This window comes from Prionailurus viverrinus, chromosome A3, assembly GCF_022837055.1.
Source record: "Prionailurus viverrinus isolate Anna chromosome A3, UM_Priviv_1.0, whole genome shotgun sequence".
Lineage (NCBI taxonomy): Eukaryota > Metazoa > Chordata > Mammalia > Carnivora > Felidae > Prionailurus > Prionailurus viverrinus.
In genome coordinates, this window is record NC_062563.1 from 22,017,680 (window position 1) to 22,041,492 (window position 23,813).

Here is a 23,813-nt window from a genome sequence, read left to right on the forward strand (position 1 = left end):
AGATAAAGGGGCTCTGGTTCCCCGACCACGCGACCGCTTCCCGGGTGAGGGGACGGCCCGCCGGCCCTCCTCGTCCCACATACCTGGTAGCTCAGAAGTTCGCCCACGTCCATGGTTTCAGGCCCCGCCAACACCTGCTACTCGGGTTCCCTCCACTCACGCCCAAAACGCGGCCCCCTCCGCAGGGGCTCCAGCCACACTGCCGTAAAGCGCCGAGAGCGGGCCGCAGAGCCAATGAGCTGAAAGTTCTTGTGGCACGCAACCTGGCCACACTGCGGGAAAAGGCAACGCCACCGTAAAGCGCGCTGCATTTGCGACGGTACTGCTTCCGCCCGGAGCCTGGAGGGGGCGGGGAAAGGAGGCGGAGACTTGAAGGGGGCGGCGCTGTGAGGGAACGGACGGAAAGGAGCCAAGATTTATTGGGCGCCGCCTATGTGCAGGGCGGAGTGCTGAGTGTTTCACAGGTGCTCTCCTTCCAGTGACCTAGCCAATTTTATCCCCGTTTCACAGATAAGGAAACTGAGGCATAGAACTGCACTATCCAGTTCTATACCCGCTAACCACATGTGGCTACCGAGGGCTTGAAATACACTAGTCTGAATTGAAATGTGCCATAAATGTAAATAAAATACACACTGGATTTCTAAGACATATTGATTACATGTTGAAATTATATTTTGAATATATTGGGTCAAATAAAATATAAAATTAATTTACCCGTTTCTTTTCACGTCTTAACCGTGGTTAGTAGAAAATGTAAATGACCTATGTGGCTCTTTTTTTGGCTCCCTTTGTATTTTTTAGGACAGTGCTGTCTCAAAGTGTATTGACCAATGCCTCCAACTATTACTGACAAAGAAACTGTTGGTGATCACATCTCCCTCTCCGGGCTTCTTCTTCATCTATGCAAGGTTTTCTGGGAACCGGATGATCTTGTTTCTACCTGAGAGATGTAGAAAGGTTTTCTGTGGGAGGAAGATGGCCATGATTGGAAGAGAATCTTCAAAGAGTGCATCTGAGCTCCTGGGATTTAAATAAGGCTCTATCTTCAAAGGGTGTTAAACTTCCCTCTTAGTCTTCTTAGCCATTTAGCCCCTGATCTTCACATCCGTGGTATTTGTCTTAGTCCATTCAGGCTGCTGTGAGAAAAATAGCATACACTGGGTGGCTTACAAACAACAGAAATTTATTTCTTCACAGCTCTGGGGCTGGGAAATCCAAGATCAATAAACCAACAGATTCGTTGTCTGGTGAGGCTACAATGTGGTTCATAGACGGTGCTTTCTCATTATGTCCTCACATGGAGGAAAGGGGTGAGGAAGCTTTCTCCCGCCTCTTTTATAAAAGCACTAATCTCGTGCATGAAGGCTCCACCCTTGTGATCTAATCACCTCCTGAAATCCTCACTTCCTAATACCGTCACCTCGAAGGTTAGGATTTCAATTTATGGATTTGGGTGAGATACAAACATTCAGACCACAGCAATATTCTTAACCATCCTCCCCATCCCATCTCCGCTTGTCTCCAATTATACAGAAGTTATTTTAATGTAACTTTTCAAAGCTCCAAATAGTCTCCTCTTCTGCCTGGCCACCAGCCCCATACCTCATCCAACTCTTCCTCATCCTTCAGGTCTCAAAGGGCACTTTCTTAGAGTAGCCTTCCTCAACTCACGTCCAGTCCAAGGAGGCAGTCCCTTCTCATTCCTCATTATTCTGTTTTCTAGCACCTCCTGTATGGCACATATATCTCCATCTGTAATTTTCTACTTAATGGTTGATTGCTTATTTATTGGCAGCCTTATTTGCTGGACACAGGCTCCATGAGAGCAGGAACTGTGTCTGTCGTGTTCACCATTATACCCTGGTACAAAAAGCCTCATACAGTGCCTGACACAGGAGGAGGTTTCATGGGCCATGGTAAGGAGACTGAGTTTTACGCTAAGAGCATTAGGAATCAATTCAAAAGCTTTAAGCAGGAAAGTTTTGTAATTGGGTTTTTGTGTGTGTGTGTGTGTTTGTTTTTTAAGAATCACCTATGCAACCTGCTTTGAACTGAATTATTTAGATGTCTCTCCCCGCCTCCCTCCACTTAGCTGTATCGACTTGGCCTTATTCAAGGAGGGAAGGTGAGTAATGGTGGAATGTACCCTTTGGAACTGTGTACCCTTTGGAATTATGTCCCAGTATTTGGTGTGCTGGAGTCAGCTCATATAAACAGGACAAGAGCCTATAATTAAATTGTCAGGAAATTTTCAAGTTGATTGACATCAGGTTGGTTGCTTGAGATTGGTCGCAGTGGGAGTATTTACACCATGGAAATCAACAAATGCTACAAACAAATGCTACAGGGTTACTGATGTTTCAGAGAGCTGGTTGTTACACATTCACCGACACACCACTGATTGTGGCTCTCCTCAAAGTTCCACCACATCTACCTGTGTGCTCTGCCTGTGAGTTACTTTCTCTCTCTAAATTGTGCTCTCTTCCTCTGTAAGGTGACTCATTTGTTCATTCATCAAGTATTTGCTGAGTGCCTACTCAATGCCCGACACAATTCCAGGCTCTGAGGATATAGAAGTTTGTACGAAAAAAAGTTCCTGCCCTCTTGGAACCCACATGCTGATTGGAGAAAACCTAATGAGGAATATAACATTATGATCCTCATTTCGCAGCTGTGGAAACATCGTCAGCCAGCTGACTTCACCTCTACGTGCCTGATCCCCTTGCCTGCAAAGTGGAGATTCAGTCGAATTTACCTTGTAAGATTATGGGGAATTTACATAAGATGCTGCATGCAAAGAGCACTTAGCAGGTGCCTGGCACAGCAAAGTACTCCATCGATGTTTGGTGTTAATATTATGTGGAGTTAAATGGGAATTGGAGGGGCAGAGAGGCAGGAAAAATGAGATCATTCCTATACCCTTTCTTTTGCAGACGTCCCATCTTGTCTGTGTGTTTTTGGAGACCCGGCCTTAAAACATAGAGTCATAAGGCAAAACCCTATGAGAACCAGATTTGGTGAGCACCCTGCAATGGGTTTCCCAGAGAAGGTGCCATTTAGATTGGGGCTTAAAGGATGAGAGGAGTTGACCAAGAAGATATGATGGGAGACTGGTGACCAGGCAGAGGAGGCAGCATGAGCAAAGACATAGAAGTTGAAACATTTCTTATAGACAAAGCATAGGATGTACGGAGGGAAAAAATGGGAAGTAAGTCAGGAGAGGGTGTCTGGGGAAGATCTCGGATAAGGTTGCCAAATTTAGTGCATACAAATATAAGACACTCAGTTAAATTTGCATTTCAGCTAAACAATGAAATTTTTTAGTATGAATATGTTCCACGCAATATTTAGCAACATACTAAAAAGTTTTTGTTGCTTCTCTGAAATTAAAATTTAACTGGGCATCCTTTATCTTTTTTTTTTTTTTTAATTTTTTTTTTCAACATTTATTTATTTTTGGGACAGAGAGAGACAGAGCATGAACGGGGGAGGGGCAGAGAGAGAGGGAGACACAGAATCGGAAACAGGCTCCAGGCTCTGAGCCATCAGCCCAGAGCCTGACGCGGGGCTCGAACTCACGGACCGCGAGATCGTGACCTGGCTGAAGTCGGACGCTTAACCGACTGTGCCACCCAGGCGCCCCTACAAAGGCTATTTAAACCAGCCTCTCCTTCCCGGCAGCGTCTGTGTGTCCGTGCATGAGGGGGGGTTTTCCTCCGACTGCGCCATCCAGGCGCCCCTGGGCATCCTTTATCTTGATGTGAAGGTCCATTAATAGTTTCTTGGGAATCTCCAGGGGATGGGGCTTGGGAGACTCACCCTTCAGGTCTCAGCTTAATGTCACTGCATCAGAGGAGTCTCCTCTGACTTAGGAGATCTAAGACAGTCGCTCAGATTCTCTATCAGCCTTCCTCGCCATTATCTTCAGGACACTTCTGATTGGTGTTTCTATATTTATTTTCTTTTCCTCCATTTGGAGTCTGTTTTCTCTTCCATATTCTAAGTTCCAGAAGGCCAGAGATTACTGTATTATTCACCACAATAACGTCAGAACCTTACACAATTCCTAGCGTTTAATTGGCACTCGCTAACTAGTGGTTGGTTTAATAAATGAGCCAATCAACCCACAGATTGACTCATTCCCAGCAACAATACTAACAAATACCTTCAAATCTCTACCCCCCAATCCTAATGCTACGGTCTCCCAATTTTCAAGATGTAAAATGGAAGTTCAGAAGAACTATGTGAAATAAGTCAAACAGAAAAAGATAAATATGATGTCACTTATATGTGGAATCTAAAAAACAAAACAAAAAACAACAACAAAATAGGCTCATGGATATAGAGAACAGATTGGTAGTTGCCTGAAGTGGGGGAGTGGGGGGGTCAGAGAAATGGATAAAGGGTGACCTCTTCCAGGTTTATAATTTCTGGTTATAAAACGAATGTCGTGGGGATGTAACACATAGCATGGTGACTGTTGTTAATACTGTACTGCATATTTGCAAATAACCAGGAGAGTGGATCTTGAAAGTTTTCATCACAAGAAAAAAAAAATAGGGGCGCCTGGGTGGCTCAGTCGGTTAAGCGTCCGACTTCGGCTCAGGTCACGATCTTGCGGTCCGTGAGTTCGAGCCCCGCGTCGGGCTCTGGGCTGATGGCTCAGAGCCTGGAGCCTGCTTCTGATTCTGTGTCTCCCTCTCTCTCTGCCCCTCCCCCATTCATGCTCTGTCTCTCTCTGTCTCAAAAATAATAAACATTAAAAAAATATTTTAAAAAAAAGAAAAAAATGTTGTAACTATGTATGATGACAGCTGTCAACTATACTTAATGTGGTGATCATTTTGCAATATATACAAATATAAAATCATTACGTAGTATCCTTGAAACTAATGTAATGTTATGTCAAGTATACCTTAGAAGAAAACAAAAGGGGCTACGGGCTATGCACCAAGCAGTCCAAAAGCATGTGGTGGTGGTGATGATGATGGTGATTTCAGAGTGGCATCTACAGAGACGGGTGGGGGAAGGGCACCACCCAAGAGACCAGCTGCTGAGCTGTAATCTTTTTAAAAAATTTAACTTGGAAGAATGATCCCTTCCAGAAAGTTTTTAAATAGCTGTGGGCTGCCTAGCTTCCTTAAACTTCAAGCTTTAGGTATTCCAAGAAGTAATCAGAGTCGCTTCCTCCATTTCATTGCCTCGGTAAATTATTTATTGGAACAGCCTTTAAGAAAATATCCTCAAAAAACACTCATAAAGTATATTTATCACCAATATGGAGCTCCTACCCTGCAATTGTGGGCTGATTGGAAACATATAACAGTGCCTGACTCCTCTATTTAGGCACTGAATGAGTGGGAAAGAGTTACAGGGTAGGCGGTGGAAAGGGGGTTGTGCTTTCTGGGGAGCTGAATACACTTGCTGGGGTTCAGGAGAAATCCCTGTTCTCTCTGCCTCTCATTCCCCAAATCCAGGTCCCTGGATCCTTTCCACTCTACTATTTTTAAATAGTTTTAGAAACGGAAATGTAGAGAGTTCAGTTGCTTGCCCACAGTGATAGAGTTATTAACTGGCAATACTCCAAACCAAGCTTGTCTGACTATGCATTTCACAGTAGGGATTTGGGCTCAGTTAACCTTTCAAATGGTACTGACACTTACGATCCAGGCACAGATGATTACTGAATGCTAAAGAGTAATTATCTCTCCCAGCAGATCTTGGTCTCGATTAGACACAAGAATTTATATCCTTCCATATACTGTAAGCCAAGTAAGAACTCAATAGTCATGGATATGCAATGAAAAGGAATTATTTTAGGGTTTTTTGAGGTGTGATGACAAAATTGGATTATGTTGTTGAAAGAGTCCTAATCTTTTAAAGATCCAGGCTAAAAGCTATATATGAAATAACATGATTAACTAGAATTTGCTTCAAAATAATCCAAGGTGGGGGCCAGCGTGGGTGTGGATGGAGCAGAGATGAGAGGGTTACTGGTAAGCTGATAATTATAGAAGCTGGGTGGGTGATGGATACATTGGAGCTCATTTTATTATTCTCCTGCCAACAGGATGGCAGCAGCAGTCTTAGGCACAATAACATCATGAAGAATAAGAGAGATCATCTTTTTCTAAGGCTTTCTCTTAGGAATAAGGGAGAAGGAAGAAAGGATGCGGGTACAGACCAACTATGTCCATTGCACAAAGAAAGGATTCTGCAGCCAAATATGTACAATTGGAAAAGCTATGAAAACCAGCACTCACAATGGCTCATAAGAATGTGATGAGTTTCATAAACCCCTAATTCTGAGCCCCCCCCCCCAATCAGTGCCCCACACCAATGATCCTCATGAGTCAGACCTTCCAGAGATGCTTTCATAATAAGAGATGGAGAGAATTATTGATGCAATCACTCTTTGGGGTCAGTAAAAGGACACTGGGTAAGACCACGTCTGGCTTGGGAAATAAGCGATCCCCTTAACCAGTGAGCTGAAGCAGCTGTTTATCACCCAGACCTAGCACTAAGGATGTGTATGAGTTATCAGTTGCAGTGTAACAAGTTATCCCAAAACATAGTGGCTTAAAATGACAATGAACATTTATTATTTCACACAGTTTCTGTGGATCAGGTATTTGGAAGCAGCTTAGCAGGGTATTTCTGGATAAAGATCTCTCCTGAGATTGTAGTCAAGATGCCAGTCACTTCCAAGATAGCTTGCACAAAGGTTGGTGCTGGTTCTTGGCCAGAGACCTCACTTCCCTGCCACATGGACCTCCCTATCTGGCTGCTCTCATAACATGGTGGCTGGCTTCCCCGAGAGCAAGTGATCCAAGAAAGACCAAGACCAGGGGGAAGCCAGAGTGTCTTTTGTGACCTAGTCTCAGAAGCCACAGTCCGTCATTTCCGCAATATTCTATAGGGTGCACAGGCCAGACTTTTCATTGTGGGAAGGGACTACACGGGGCATGAATGCCAGGAAGCAAGATTCATTGGGTCTAACTTACAAGTGAAGTCTCCAATTCCGGTTAAGCTTTCAGATGATTGCAACCCCAGAGGACATCTTCACTGCCACCTCATGAGACATGGGAGACAGAATCACCTATCTAGAATGTTCCTGGGGCGCCTGGGTGGCGCAGTCGGTTAAGCGTCCGACTTCAGCCAGGTCACGATCTCGCGGTCCGTGAGTTCGAGCCCCGCGTCAGGCTCTGGGCTGAAGGCTCAGAGCCTGGAGCCCGTTTCCGATTCTGTGTCTCCCTCTCTCTCTGCCCCTCCCCCATTCATGCTCTGTCTCTCTCTGTCCCAAAAATAAATAAACATTGAAAAAAAATTAAAAAAAAAAATAGAATGTTCCTAACCTCCGAATCCACAGAAACAGTGAGATAATAAAGGCTTTGGTATTTTAAACTCCTCAGCTTTCAGGTACTTTGGCAGGGAGCAATAGATACACGAGATCAAAGCAGCTTAGGTACCGAAGAGTGACATCCCCATCATTGGCAGCCACTGTGACCTATTGATAAACTGAGCATTTGATTAGTCTCCATTAGACTCCATGAACCTTTGCCAGCAGACATCAATAAGGCAGAGAATGGCCCTGCACCCCAGATCAGCTAGAGGGGCAGCTGCTAAATTTACACCTTCCCAGAGAGGATCGCAAGGCACCACAATACAGTGAAAGCTCCCAGCAGTCTCGCAGGGGGAAACCTGTTTAACCTTGTTCCACCCAATGTTTTCCAAGCCCATGTGAACACAGAAGGCATTTTTCACATAACACCTGTTAGTATCCTGCGGAAATAATGCCATGAGAAACACATGTTAAGAAAACCTGATCTGCGTCGGTCTCAGAAGTTTCAGAAAATCCTCTACTCAGATTGAAATCTCAAATTTTTGCTTAGAAAAAAACTGTACAGGGCATTGCTTTCTGGCGCTCCAGGAGCTGCGGGCCCCTGGAGGTGTCATGGTCTCCGGATTGTGTCCTCACAGCAGGAGAGTCAGTGTCTTCCACGGGTATGGGTTCTAGGCGTTTCTCTTCAGTGCTGGGTGGCACTTGTCTGGGCCCCAAGGCAGTTCAGCTCATACCCCACATCTCACCTCTGTCTGCAGCACCTCTCCCAAGGAGGGTCAGACTTCATCCCTGAGTCAGACTAGGCAGTAGGCACTACCTTGGCATCCCAACTACATGTCCACCCCCGGAGATGCCCACGCACAAGATTCCTTCCGTTTCTGTTGCTCCCCCCCTTCTCTCCCTCCTCTTTTCTCTCCTCCTCCTCCTCCTTCTCTTCCTCTCCCCCATCACCTGGCTGCGGAGGTGGGGGGAGCATTAGTCCACCAGACTGTAAGCCCTATTAGATCTGCTGGGACCCCCCCCCCCCCTGAATCTTTCACAAAGAAAACGCAAAGGTGGTGATGCTCTCCGAGGCGTGGGCTCTCAGTGGCTTTAATTTTCTTCCTTCCCTTTATTTGTGTTTTCTCAATTTATATCCTGAAGAACTATTACAGAAGTAGATAATAAATGTATAAAATACATATATATCTATATGTCATAAAATAAAACTAATTTTTTAATCTTCATGCGATTAATTAAAGTTATTTACAATGCCATACCTTAGGCTTCATATAATTACATAAATCTGCCCCCTTTGGATGCACAACGCCCCCCCCCCCCCCCAGCATACCTCTAATCATCTTCTTTCCATGATAAACAACCACGGTTGGTATTTTAGAAATAGGTTTTTATAGAGCTTGTTACATTTTATACTTAGGTTACATGTTTTTATTTATACCACCACCTCCTTCCAGAAAAGATTTAAGGTGGCTTACAAAGATACATAAAACACAGCAAGGTAGCATAAATTAAAAGAAGGTGTAAGAAAAAGAAAAACACGGAGAAGAGCATAAAACAGATAGAAAGGAGGCTAATACGAAAACGCTTTTACAGAGTCCCGTCGGTTTCCTCTGGGGCGGCCGCCAGTTGGTTTTAAGCGGGTAACTAGCAAGCATGAAAACAGAAAATGTATCCATCAATAAATTGGTCCCTCCTACTCTAACCAACTCATCTAGTGGCTTTCAAATCGTACTCCTGCAGGGCACCTCTATGAACTGGGCCCACCTGATCTAAAATTCAGCTGCGGAGGAGTGGCCCGTTGTAGGCCATTTCATGGAGGGAAGGGTTAAGGCGAAGAATTGCCTTTATTTGTAATTATTCCCCAGTGCATTTCCCCCAACTTTAGCACCTGCTTCTACTTTTCATGGCAGAACCTAGCACAAAATGGTACGTGGTTTTAGCACAAAATTATATAAAATTTACGCCTTGTAAAATTAATCTGTCACTGCTTTATGGTATTCTGCAAGAAGGACAGTGATTTCAAGGTATTTCTCCACCGTCTGAAAAAGTTGGGGGAACAATCAGGTTATGCCACGTGTGAGAATTCAGTTGAGCAGGCAAGTTTGAGCACCCGCAAAGTACCAAGCACTGTGCCAATGAGTACAATAACGAGTACAATAAAGCACATGCCTTCCAGAAACTTACATTACAGGGGAGAAGATCCATACATCTCAATCTTTCTTTCTTTCTTTCTTTCCTTCTTTCTTTCTTTCTTTCTTCTTTCTTTCTTTCTTTCTTCTTTCTTTCTTTCTTCTTTCTTTCTTTCTTTCTTTCTTTCTTTCTTTCTTCTTTCCTTCTTTCTTCTTTCTTTCTTTCTTCTTTCTTTCTTTCCTTCTTTCTTTCTTCTTTCTTTCTTTCTTTCTTTCTTTCTTTCTTTTTCTTGGTCATTCTGCAATTTATCTTTGAGCTACTTTCCCCCTAGGTTCTTAACATTTAGGCTAGGGAATGAAGACTTTTTTTTTTTTTTCATTTACAAAAGGGAGGCTATGTTTATTTAGAGTCACAAGCAGTTAACTGACTCAGTGCGACTCAAACCACAAGGAAACCATTCTACAACACTCCATGCTGAGCCCTGGGGTAGCCCGGATTGGCAGGAGTGCTGCTTGGGGCCCATAGGGAATTAAGACTCTTAATTGCATCCATTCAACAAATATTTATTGAAAGCCTACTAAGAGGAAAGCAGCCATCAGTTACATTTTAAACATGCTCTGGACTCGGAATCCCAGCCCTGCAGTGTCTGGCTGTACAACCCTGGGCAAGTCATTTGATCTTCCCGAGCCTCTTTTCCATCAGCTTCAAAATGTGGGTAAAAATAGTGGAATAATCGAAGCAGTCTAATTTCTGTAATAAACAACAAAATGGATGTTTATTTCTTGTGGATAAAATAGTCCAAAGCGGGTATTTGCCACATGGCCTTTCACATCACCTAGATAATTCCTACATATCCTTCAGATCTCCGGGCATCCCAGTGCCATCTCCCAGGCTGGCCATGTTCCCTCTGTTCTCCACTGAGATAACTGGTTTCCTTCTCCTCTGAGTCTATAGTTGTGCAATTATGCAATTAATGCCTGTCCTTCCTACCAGAGTCTGGATTCCAGAGCCCGGAAGACTGCCTGGTGAGTAGCAGAACTTGATAAAGATTTTGTTGACCGAATGAATGGCTGCATGAGGATTTCATGGGGCCCTTTTTTGTGCCAGTCGGAATACTGGGAACAGAGATGAATTGACTCAGGCATCTAGTTGCTTTCCACTTTGTGGCTTTGCCAGCCCCTAGGGCCTGGAAGAACTTAGCCTCCAGTCAGTGGGGGAAAAAGAGAAGGTGGAGATTCATGAGAGATGTACGTAGGAGTCTACCTGGAAATGGTGTGTTTCACTTCTGCCCTAGTCCACTGTCCAGAAAGTAATCACATGGACACTACCAAGTACAAGAAAATTAGGAAATGTGGTCTCTCCGTGAGCTCAAGAAGAAGGAGTAAGATTCAGTGAACTCTTAGACGTCTTCCTCAAACACTTAGCCTCGCAGTGTTGCTACAGACTTGAGAAGAATGGGGGCGCCTGGGTGGCTCAGTCAGTTAAGCGTCCAACTTTGGCTCAGGTCATGATCTCGCAGTTTGTAAGTTCAAGTCCCGTGTTGGGCTCTGTGCTGACAGCTCAGAGCCTGGAGCCTGCTTTGGATTCTGTGTCTCCCTCTCTGCTCCTCCCCTGTTCTCACTCTGTCTCTAAGTAAACATTAAAAAAAAAAAAAAGGACTTGAGAAGAATGAATATGCCTGGCACAGAGTAGGTGCTCAGTTAATGTTGGTATATGAAGTCATGTGCTATGTTTGGGCCACAATAGCATTATTTATCAAACATCCAACCTGTGTATCAGGCACTGGGCTTCCGTTTGGTCCCTGAGCCTCCCAACAACCACATAAGGCCAGATGACCCTTTCTTTACCGATGAGAAAAACCAATACTCAGAGAGGCTAAGCGATCTGTCCAAGGCCACACAGCTAGAAAGAACCGAGCCAGGATCTAAGCCCAAGTTTAGTGTGTCTCAAAAGTGATCTTTTTACCAAATCGTGATGTTGATAGAACACACAGAATACACAGGTGTGGACCACAGAGGAAGTGAACTGTCTTGGGCCAGTCTTTATAAAACGTGACATATACAAGAGAACCCATACATACAAAAAAAACAAGCAGACCTTGAAAAGTTCCTGGTAAAACAGCACAGGGCCATTATTGAGTAGCAAGAATGGAAATATCCTAACAATCCTCCTCACCCATGTCTAGCCCCACTGACTAGAGTGCACACCACCTGCCCAATCTTTCTTCTCTTATCCTTCCCTCTGGAATCTTAGTCTGCTTCTCTCTTGCCTCCTCTCACTAGCTATGGCCTTCCTATATGAATCAGCTTAGACTCTTAGTTTCTTTTGAATTCTTCTCTGTTCCCAGTATTCTGACTGGCACAGGAAAGGGCTCCATGAAATCCTCATGCAGCCATTCATTAGGTCAACAAAATCTTTATCAAGTTCTTGCTATTCACCAGGCAGTCTTCCGGGCTCTGGAATCCAGACTCTGGTAGGAAGGACAGGCATTAATTGCATAATCACACAACTATAGACTCAGAGGAGAAGGAAACCAGTTATCTCAGTGGAGAATAGAGGGAACATGGCCAGCCTGGGAGATGGTATTGGGATGCCCAGAGATCTGAAGGATATGGAGGAATTATCTAGGTGATGCAAAAGGACCAGACAGTGGAATCAGCACGTACAAAGGTCCTGTGGTGGAGAAAGCACATATGAGGAACAGAGAACAGGCCAGGAAGGCTGGAGCCCAGAGAGAGAGAGGGAGAGCTGTGTTGAAGCAGCAGAGATGGGCAGGGGCCAGCCCACTGAAACCTTGTAGAACGTAGGAAAGCATTTGGGCCTTTATCCCCAGGAGCAAAGGGAAGCCATCAGGGGGCTTTAAGTTGAGGGACGTGCCTGTATGGAAGACACGTTGTCAGCGTCTCCTACCCATAGGCCCTTGCCTTTCCTTACATTTCATCGGTCACTGGGCAGACTTCCAGTTCCAAACGCCAGCACTTGTGTTTTTGGTTGTTTATTTTTTTAACCTGAGGACTTTCTCTGACCACTGGAATCTGCTTTCCTGCCTGTGGCACAGGTCCGTGATGCCAGAGAATTAACATCCCTCCCCATCCTCCGGAACAGTGCTCAGCCTGATAAACTTCGTAGATAAATACCCAGCTCCCTCACTCCTGAAGTGGGACAACTCTGAATGTTGCTCACTGGCTCCCAGAAATGTGCAGTGGGGATGCAGCCCAGGTATCCGGGTAACCCTTGCTTTGCGCAGTGGGATCGAGCCCAGGTAACCCTTGCCTGGCTGCCTTCCTTTCCCTGTCTTCCTTTCCCACTTGCCTGCCAGGGCTTCCTGGGATCACTCTCCAAATAAACTCTGTACGTCTGCATCCCTATATTTCAGGAGATCCCAAGTAAGATCATCTGTCATAGGGACACTGGGTTTGAGGGCAACAGGGGAGGATGGGGTAGACCAGTTGTCGAGGCAGGAGACGCTCGGGGTTTGGACTGAGTGGCATTGGGCACAGGGCAAAGAGGAGGTAAACTCAGCAGGATTCTGATGTATGCTGGATGAGAAGCGAAATGTAGAGGAGGGCAAAGCTGCCTCCTGGGCTTTGTCCTCCCGAGAAGGGAGGGCAAGTGAAAAGGTCAAGAATACATATGTTAATATTTTTGTGCGTGTCACTGAACAGCTTGTAACCACCAGATTTTCTGGAACTCTCTGCTGTCTTCTCGCCCTGCCTTGACTCATCAGACTCTAGAACAACCTAGCTGCCATCGTTCGGGGAAGCCTGCGTTTTCTCCTGCAGGGCAGGATCCAATAACAGTGTTCTCATCCAATAAAGGAGTCTGGCGCACAGGGACAAAATATTGAATTAAAAACAATACCAGAGCCGCTGAGCTCGCACCACCCCTGAACTGCCTGTGCGCGGCTTTGCTCTGCAAATTGGTAATGGGAGCCCCAGGGAAATACTGTCCTGGAGAGCAGGGAGGAGAGAAGGTGGGGGGAGGGGGAGAAGCAATGTCAACTCTCAGCCACACTGGGCTGAGCCAGCACCCAGGAGCGAAGGTGCAGCTGCCAGAACCCCAGCCCCGAGCCGTAGGCCCTAGTCTTGGTCTTGTCTCCGTGAAACTACGTTCAGGGAGGGGTTCGGAGATCCTCTGAGATCACGCATTCTTGGGTTTGCAGCCTGCCTCCCCCATCCTGGTTGACTCTGTGGCCTTGGGTGAGTCCTTAGATACTCTGAACTTCAATTTTTTTTGTTGTCAATGTTGTGCCAAGGCCCAGCACATGCCAGCACTTACTTAGTCCTAACACCTACTCTATTCTATGGACGATGGAACCAAGTCTCAGAGGAGTTAGGTAACTAGCCCAGGGTCACACAGCCAGGTACAGCCAGATTTCAGACAAGGCAGTATAAACCTTGCACATGCTCTGCTAACTATTACCTGCTACTTTCCTTCTGATAAGAGATCCCCCCATTTTCAAAGTGTTGAGCGATCCCCATGCTACTGGAGCCGGGGGGGGGGGGTGGCTCTCTCTCTTGACCTTTCCTTAACATAACATCAAGTCTCACACCTCGCTATGTTGACTCCACCCCCCTCCACCCCACTAGTTCTTCACCCCTGCCCCTGAACTCTTCGCTTCTTTCCCCCAAATTGCAAATCCCTCCTCCATACCTGAGGTGAGCAGCTTCCCACCTCACCACCTTCCGGCCACTTGATACCTCAGGGCTTTACCTGCTCCCCAGGAGGCTTATCAAGGTATCCCCTCCACGCAAACAGTTGTTTTCAGGAAGAACCCTGATACCCACTGTGAAGGTGACCAACATGTCTCCACCACGTTTGAAAAACCCGGAGCTCAGATGGGGTCCAGAATGGAGCTAGGGGTTTGGAAGTTTTAAGTTATAAGGAGGTTGTGGAGGCTGAGCCACAGAAGCGAATGAGGTCATCCAGGGAGAGCGAGTGGGGTAAGAAGGGTAGAAGGCATGCCAGGGCCTCAGGAGCCGGTTAGGACCCCTGGCCGAGGTTGGAAATGGAAAAGGGCTGAGACTCTGAAATGGGAAGGCCAAGCCAGGCTCTGGGGCAGCGCAGGGACTTGGGAGGGTGTCAGCCAGGGTGCTTGTCGCTGGGACAGAAGTTCCACTTGAACTAGTCAAGGAAAAAGGACAATGTATTGGTACGTAAGAAAGATCGACTACTCCTGGCTGAGGCCGGGCACTGGTCCCTTTTGGGACTCAGGAAACCAGGTACCATGGGCTCAGAGGGCGCCGGGACCATATTCCCACCATTTGTTTCTGTTCTCCTCATCCTCTCGCGTTGCATTCTGACCCCTTCCATATAGTGGGAGGCATGACTTCCTGTGGCCCCCAGATTTAAATCCCACGGCTTCCACCTTAGGGATTGGCTCTGCCCTTAGGTTTGAAAATCCGATGGAAGTTTTCTGATCGGCTTAGCTCTGGTCAGGTGCCCACCTCTGGCCCAATTAACTATGACCAGAGGGGCGGAGCCAAAGAAAACCATGCCTGCTTCTTTGGGAGCCAAATGGATAGAGGCAGGTATGGCAGGATGAAAGTAGGCCCAGTACAGCAATGGACATCCTCCACACTTGGAAAGACCGACTTCAGAATGAAGTCCAAGGGTGTGCCTCTCAGAAATGAAAACCACCACCACCGATGGTGGGGAACGAAACAGAGAGTCAGACAGAATAAGTGGGGAGAGCGAAGGCTTGATCCAGGTCAAAGAGGCTCAGAGAGTGTGAGGTAGGCCTAGGGCTTAGCTTTATTGTCTGCTGGGCACAACGGGGTCTGTTGTTAAGGCCCCGGTTGGGGTGGACATGCTGCTCTATCTCCCTGGTAAACACTTCTCCTTTACTGACACCTGCTTCTCACTACTATCAAGGACTTTGAGACGCAGACTAACTTAGCTGCTTGGGATGTGAAAGGTCCAAGCAGCGTTGGCCAAGGGGAAAGGCCCTTATGTAGGTCCATCTGGGGCCGACCTGTGGCCACAGGACCTTAACCCTACCCATGATAACCCTAGCCGTGACCTGACTCCAGCTCCTCCCTTCTCCTCCTCCAGCTTAGAATATAGTTCTAAGACCTCAAAACCTACACAATCACAGTATTAAGGGGAATTGAATTTGGGCGAGTGCGGATGAGCCAACTCTAGTGTTAGGGTGAGTATGAGTTAGGCAAGTGTATGAGGCGAGTATAAAGGCTTCCACGGGGCCCAAAAAGTCAATAATGACAGTAAGGACAGCTGCCATCAGGATGACATAATGAGTACTTATTATGCACCCTGTCCTGTACTAAGCAGCCCTTTTTTGCATTTCCGTATTTTATCATCAGAGCCCTATGATGTATTATTCTCATCCCCAGGAATTGAATCTCAAGGACATTAAGTGACATGCCGAAGGTCACACAAGTAGGCAGTGGCCAAGCTGGGACTTGAAGCCAACTCTGTCTAACTGCAGAGCCTATACCTTTAACCCTCACAGCTTTCTCTCTTCTCCAAGCCTGAGCTGTGGAAGCAACAAGGTGTCTTGGCATCCTCTTTAGCTCTTGAATCAGTCAGAACCTTCAGGCTGCAAAAATTTGAAGCCACCAACTCAGCTGATCAACAGTGAGAAACGTGTATCCACTAAAGACTAAGTTCCAAGGTTTGGTAGCTACAGGAGCCATTAATTCAGCAGCCCAGTAATGTCCTTTCCATCTTCCCACTGAGCCAGCATCAGGGGGTCAGTTTCTCCGCCCGGTCACAAGATGGCTGCCACACCTCCAGGCGCCAAGTACAGACATGAGTACATCCTGCAAAAGAAGAAGGCCTTTCCCTTTCTGGGAGCAAGAAAACCCTTCCCCAGACTTCCCAGGAGTCCTTGAGAGAACATTCCCTACCTCTCATTGGCCAGAATTGTTCCCATTCCTGTTTCCAAACCAATCACTCACAAGGCAAATGGAAACCTCACAACATAGCTTAATAATGCCTCTGGCTATTGTAGCAGGATGGTTCTGGAAGCAGGGGGAAAGAGGGCAGTGACGGCTTTGGGGCAAGTAAACGAAAGGGGACGCTACTCCTCTCTTTTCCCTTCCCAATCCCCAATATCCTCTTTCTGTACCCGTTAACATTTTATTCATCCTTTAAGAATCAAGCCAAATATCTTCTCTTCCAGGAAGACTTCCCCGACTTTTTTTCCCATCAGATTAATTGCTCTCTTCACTGTGCTTCCAAAGACTTTAGCACATGCTACATACATGGTCTTTATCACATCGTTATGCAGGGAGATCAGGGTTTGGAGGAATTCGACCCAGGTTCAAATCCTGCCACCTCCTTCCCAGGCAATTTAGGATATACTTTCTCTCCTCAAGCCTCAGCTTCCTCGTCTATAAAAGTACACATTCCTTTTTAGGCAGTTTTAAAGATTAAGGCAGGTGATGTGTCTGAGATTATTATCAATAGTCTCCTTGGAAGGAAGGGAGGGAGAAAGGAAGAAAAGACACTATCAGGCTGGACTAGGCAAAAGTCAATATTCAGGGAGGAAAGCAAAAGTCGCTCCAAGGTGCCAACCACATGGCCCCCTTCCCTGAAGCTCCCCTCCCCCGATTCTCCCAAGAAAGTCATTTTTCATCCCCAAAGTCATTTGGCTTAGAGAGAAAGGGGAGGTGCAGTGGCAGGGTCTGTATTGTGCCTGCCCCTGCACCATCCATCACCCGGCCGACAGGAACTCACCTCCCACAAATAAAGTTATGACAAGCGTCCCCAACCCATTCTTTCAGCCATCGCCTCCCTGTTTCCATCATCTCTGACATTATAAGCCATCAGCCAAGCTGTTTGTCACGCCTCTGACAGGGCCTTGGCATCACGGGCAGGACAGCTGTGCTGAAGTATGGCTGAACTCGAGGCTGAGTGTCCTGCCCCCACCCACCACTGGTGATCTTGAGCTATTTCACCCGTGTTCCCAGCGAAGGGTTACTCCCCCAAGGGGCAGAGGTCCATATGGAGCAGAACTGGAGGGGAACTGAACATTCACTCATTTATTCACGCAGCAAACATTAGTGAATAGCCCCGCTGTGCCTGAACCTGTGTCAGGTTCACAGCCACAAAGAGGAATCGGGTGCAGTCCTTGCCTGTGAGCAGTGCCCAGTCCGGCGGGAGAGTGAAAAATAAGCCATGTCAACAGACAGTGCCGGCACAACTGTGGCAGAGGCAGGTCAGGGGAGCGTGGAATCACAGAGAAGGGTAGGAACATGGGGAAGTCTTCCTGGAGGAGGTGGGGTCTGAGCTGAAACCTCTAGGTCAAGGAGGAAAGACGGGAGGAGGCAGCGTGAGTGATTCCTCGAAAGGTCCCCTTTCTTCTGTGCAGGTTTATTTACTTCTAAACCTCAAAGGGCAGAGTGGAGTGCAGGCTTGGGGAAGGGAAGAGGATTATATTACAGGCCAATGACATGGCATGTGCAAAGGTCCTGTCCAATTTCCTGGGGCTGTCATAATAAGTTAGTGCAAACTCCGTAATCCAAAACCACAGAAATTTATTCTCTCACAGTTTAGGCCAGAAGTCTAAAATCAAGGGGACGGTGGGGCTGGTAGTTTCTGGAGCTCAGAAAGAGAACCTGTTTCATGTGTTTCCTAGCTTCTGGTGGTGGGAGGCAAGCCCTGGTATTCTTTGACTTATAGATGCGTCACTCTAATCTCCGCCACTGCATTCTGTCTTCACACGCCCTCCCCTCTCTCTGACTCACATCCCCTTCTCCTAAGGGCACCTGTCATTACAATTTAGAGCCCACCCCGAATGGGTGAGATGAGAAACGGGATGATCTCATCTCAAGATCCTCAACTTAATTACATTTTCAAAGATCCTATTTCCAAATAAGTTCACATCTGCAGGTACTTGGAGTTAGAACTTGGCTTTTTTTAGGCAAGGGGACACTCTTGAACCCAGGAAAGATCTGGAGGCAAGAGAGTAGGGCATATCCAGGAGACAGAGAGTGGCTAAATGTGGCTGGAGTATTGACACTGGACCGAGGTCAACTCCCATCTCTGTCACTAACGAGCCAGATGTCCTAGGCCAAATCCCTTAACCTCTCAGAGCCTCAGTTTGCTCACCTGCAATGTTATTGCCCTGTGGACCCCTTAGGACTCTGATGAGCGTGAAATGTAGTCATCCCATTAGAGGACCAGCTCCTCCTTGTGCGCCTGGGTGGCTCAGTCAGTTAAGCATCTGACTTCGACTCAGGTCACGATCTCACGGTTTTTGGGTTCGAATCCCACAATGGGTGAGTTCAAGCCCCGCTTCTCTCTTCCTATCTCTCTCTGCCCTTCACTCACTTGTACCCTCTCTCTCTCTAAAAAAAATTATAAATAAATAAATAGATGGCCGCCCCCTCGATGACAGCACATCCGTCAGGGACGCTGTGATCGCACTAGACCGAAACCAACCCATACGGGCCTAGGCACTAAAAAACAAAAACAAAAAAACATTGATGAGCTTTACGTAGGTAAAAAAGCCCAAGAATAGAGCTGCTTCAGGCTTTGCGGGATTCAGAAGCCCCGATGATATATCCAGTGTCTTTCCACTTCGCCTCTTGGGCTTGTGCTGGGCTACTACTGCTGTCCCAGAGGAACCATCCCTTGTTGAATTCCCTGGACAACTGTTGCCACCTTTGCAAATAGCCCCTTTATTAGAGTCTCCCGAAATAAAGGTTTGAATGCGTCTCTTTTAAGGACCCTGCCTGAGGGGCGCCTGGGTCGCGCAGTCGGTTAAGGGTCCGACTTCAGCCAGGTCACGATCTCGCGGTCCGTGAGTTCGAGCCCCGCGTCAGGCTCTGGGCTGATGGCTCAGAGCCTGGAGCCTGTTTCCGATTCTGTGTCTCCCTCTCTCTCTGCCCCTCCCCCGTTCATGCTCTGTCTCTCTGTCCCAAAAATAAATAAACGTTGAAAAAAAAATTAAAAAAAAAATTAAGGACCCTGCCTGATACACCCCGTGGCTCAGGGCTCTCCTTGACCTTCCTTCCCGGGCAGAAGGCAGGCCCCACGTGGTAGACTGCTACATTGGTGGCCTATGACCAACCATGCTTCCCCGTATTCATGCCCTTGAGGGTCCCTTCCTACATTTAATGCAGGGCTTGACCACGTGATGCGCTTTGGCTGATGTCATAGGAGCGAACGTGATGCACGGAGAGGCCTAGAAGCACTTGCGCGGCTGTGCTTGACTTCTTGGAGCGCTCCCTCTTGGAGTCCCGTTGCCACACTGTGAGGCAGAGGCTGTCGTGCTGAAGAGAGAGACCGTGTTCAGGAGTCGTGAAGATGGCATGCCACATGGGAATAAAGGCTTCACAGAGGAGATCTGAGGCGTCCCAGCTAGCAATCATCACAAAGATTCCAGACTCTGAGAGAGCCCTTTGTACTAAGGGGGGTGGAGGTCTGCCTTCGTGGGAGTATTCAGCACTGACATTGTTTGGGATCTCCAGCATGCTGATGATAAAAAGCAGATTGACTTTCAGGGTTATCATTTTCTTGATTTCCTTCCTTCTGCTAACTTTGGGCATAATTTGTTCCTTTTTTCTTTCATTTTAATTTGTTTTCGGTTTTTTTTTTCTTTTTTTAATTTTCTTTTTTCTTTTTTAAAATCTACATCCAAGTTAGTTAGCCTATAGCGCAACAATGATTTCAGGAGTAGCTTCCTTAGTGCCCCTTCCCCATTTAGCCCATCCCCCCTCCCACAACCCCTCCCGTAACCCTGTTTGTTCTCCGTATTTAGGACTCTCTTCCGTTTTGTCCCTCTCCCTGTTTTTCTATTATTTTTGTTTCCGTTTTCTTATGTTCATCTGTTTTGTCCCTTAAAGTCCTCATATGAGTGAAGTCATATGATATTTGTCTTTCTCTAATTTCACTTAGCGTAATACCCTCCAGTTCCATCCGCGTAGTTGCAAATGGCAAGATTTTATTCTTTTTGATTGCCCAGGAATACTCCACTGTGTATATATATACACCACATCTTCTTTATCCATTCATCCATCGATGGACATTTGGGCTGTTTCCATCCTTTGGCTATTGTTGATAGTGCTGCTATAAACATGGGGGTGCATGTGTCCCTTCGAAACAGCACACCTGTATCCCGTGGATAAATGCCTAGTAGTGCAATTGCTGGGTTGTAGGGTAGTTCTATTTTGAGTTTTTTGAGGAACCTCCACACTGTTTTCCAGAGTGGCTGCACCAGCTTGCATTCCCAGTGTTATTTGCATTTTTAAGCTCAGCAAAAAAAAATGCTCCTTTTTACTAGCAGCACCTGGGGCTAATCACGCCTACCTCCCTATCCATTACCCCCCACCCCAACCCCCACTCCATTGCTTCTTGGCCCTTCCAGTCCAGCCACAGCTGAATGCGGCCACACGAGTGACCCCAGCCAACACGTCTGGATGGGACAAAAGCACCACTGTCACCCTCCAGAATCATAAGAAATAATAAGTCGTTGTTGCTGTAAACCACTAACTTTTGGGGTGGCTTGTGATACAGGGATTAAAAACCGAAACAGACCAACAGCAACCATTCTACGCTGCGGGAGGTTCAAGTACACCTAGAAGGGGCAAGACTTTTCTGGCAGTTACTGCAAAAGTCCTGGAATTCACTCTGATTGGGTCCCCTCCTGTCATGTGACAGGTGTGAACCAACTGCCCAGCTAAGGGAATGCTCTGCTCTGATTGGCGTAGCCTGGTCACGTGCCTTGTCCTGGAGCAGGAGCTGGAGACCCACGTGGACCCTGCAGATAGGGGGTAGGGAGGAAGAGGGCGCTAAAGGTAGACGAGGGGAGAGGGAAAAGACAAGGGAAGAGGGATGCTAAGATTGCTTCGTGGGGGTGCGGGGGGGGGGGGGGGGTGGAATTATCCTTTGCGCTCCCCATCCCGCCAACCGTGTGCACCTGCAAGCAACGTATGAAAATGAATCCCCCGCGCAAAGCACAGCTATCCTACGGCGAGGAGACCATAAAACCCTGGCCATGGACAGACCTGGCTTCCGACTCTCCCTTCCTTTCTGGAAGCTGGTTTGGGCAAGTTGCTGAACCTCTGTGAATCCTCTGTAAAATAAGTTTGTTAATTCCTGCACAGATGGGTTGTGGCGCGGGTTCGGTCGGATCATGGATGCCCAGACACCCCTTCCGGGAAGGGCCTGCTGCCCGGCGCGGGGAGTGCGGCTGGCGACAGTCCCCCGCCTTCGGCTCTTTCGGGTCTGCCTCAGCTGCAGGGAGCCTGTGGCCTGAGGTCACACCCTTCCCAGGGCAGCCTGCATCTGGTGACCGAGCCTTGGGGTTTAAAGCGTTGGCCATTTCGGCTGATGCAGAACGGTCCTGCCAGGCGGCAGGGCTGGCTGAGGCTTTGCAGAGCCGGGATCAGTTGACTTCACTTGTCTCATCCTGTTTCCTCCCTTCCCTTTCATACGTGTTAATCCCCAATAAATATCTTGCCCTTCATGCTCTGCTTACGGAGGTCCCAATCCGTGAGAGGTGTTTCAAACGCTTAACCTAGCACTTGGCACTTAATAGGCAGTTGGTAAAGGTTTGCTGAGCGAAAACTGGCTCCTTGCTCGGGAGGAGAAAAGGAAACAGTAAGGATGGGCGAGGGAGGCCAGTGCGGGGATTGCAGGCGGGAGGTAAGCGGCTGTTGGGGGAAGGGGCCTGTGGGCTGGCAGAGGCGGCTCCTTCCTTGGAGGGTCTCTCCAGGGCACCCTCTCCGTGCCCGCGCGTCCGCAGGCCCCTGCTCGCCAAACACCTGGACCAGTTATGAATGAGGCCTCAACGTGTCACAGCAGGCCTGAAGACAGGGGCACTTCAGGCTGTCCTCCAGGCTGGTCCATGCCCCCAGTGGCCTACCTGGGGTCCTGGTGGCCCTTGGTAAGATGGCCGAGACCACTCAAGTCCTACAGCCGAAACCCCCTCCCCGTTTTGTAGAATCTTAAAAGTTCTAGAACCTTGGAAGGGGAGAGTCAGCATTCTGGGGCCATCGTCACAAAACTGCAAACAGATTCTAGAGTCTTAGAATAAGGGAATGTCTGGTTTAAAGGGTCCCAGCGTCTTTAATCTGGAAGGGGACAGGCAGTCTCTTCATTTGAGCTTTCCTCCCTCCAGGGAAGGGAGGAAGGAAAAAAAGAAGGGCCATGGAGGTTGGGCACCCAGGCAGGAGAGCCTCAGGGCCAGCAGAGGGGGGAAGATGCTTTGGGTGCCCCGTGCCATGCCCCATATTCGCTTTTCAGCTGCAGCCGTGGCACACAGTGTCCAGGTGACCTGGCAGCGTCCTCCCTCAGGTACCCAAGCCAGTCTCTTAATTTTTCCACCCCAAAGCTTTTCTGGAGGCCCTGGTCCCTTGCTCAGCCCACCTGTAGGCTCAGCCCAGAGGTGTGAGGGAATTAATGCCTGCTGGGGCACAGCTCAACCCCGAGAGGCATGGGGGTTGGTGGGTAACTGCCCCAGGCTCCCGCCCTTTGAGTGAACGATTCTGCACAGCAAAGCAGAGGGTCCCCCAGGATTGGGCCTCAGTTATCCTTAGCGGCAACCAGCTCCTTCTCGATCTCCCTCACTCCTGCTTCCTGTGATTACCTCCCAAATAAATTACTTGTACCCACATCCTTGTCTCAGGCTCTGCTTTAGGGGAACCCAATCGAAGACAGGCTGGGTCACTCCCTAAAATCTCTGAAATCCCCTCTCATTCATCCTCCAAACTGAATCCCAAATTTCACCTGCCCTCCTATTCCCAGGTGACTTCGAGAGAAATGCCCCCCACCCCACCCCACCCCCGCAGCCTCCTGCCTTTGTCAGGCAGACAAACTGGTAGGCCTTGACCACCTTCCAACCTGGCCCTAGTTCTGAGAAATTTTAATGAAGGGATTTGGCTGGGCACCTAGGGGTCCAGGTGCTTTGGAGGCAGCAAGGAAGGGAAGGGACTTCCCTTAATGAGCCTATAATGATTAAATCATCCACTGTCCCCTGTGCACCTCCCCGCCTTTTGTTCTTTGGCTGAGACGTTGCCTCCAATCCATCATGTTCCCTTTCTTCTCTCAGCTTCTCCAGCCTGCAAGCCACCTCGGCAGGAGTGCTGAGCTGGGCTGAAATGGTAGGAAAGCCCAATGCTGGTACAGAACTTTACAGTTCTTTGCATTTCTGCAAAGAAATGTACAGTCTCGGAACTATGTACAAAGCCGTTTCTTTTTACAGGGTAGTTCGTTAGTGTCATTATTGTTATTGTTTTAGGCCAAACATTTATCAATCTCCGGAAGCGATTCTTTCTCCTTATGCCCTCCCTTACGGAAGCAAGAGGAGAGCCTGGCTAGAAAAGTCAGTTTTCATTCATTCACTGATTCATTCACCTCTCGGGAGCTT

General features: G+C 47.7%; 1 protein-coding gene across 2 annotated transcripts in view; it reads right to left on the bottom strand.

Moving 5' to 3' along the window:
- Positions 1–232, bottom strand: part of CTNNBL1 (catenin beta like 1) — a 162,308-nt gene extending 162,076 nt beyond the window's left edge. For both annotated transcript variants that reach the window (XM_047851349.1, XM_047851348.1), the window contains exon 1: positions 84–232. In XM_047851349.1, the coding sequence (XP_047707305.1) occupies positions 84–113 (30 nt within the window). In that variant the 5' untranslated portion in view covers positions 114–232. The remainder of the gene's footprint in view (positions 1–83) is intronic.
- Positions 233–23,813: the final 23,581 nt, after the last annotated feature.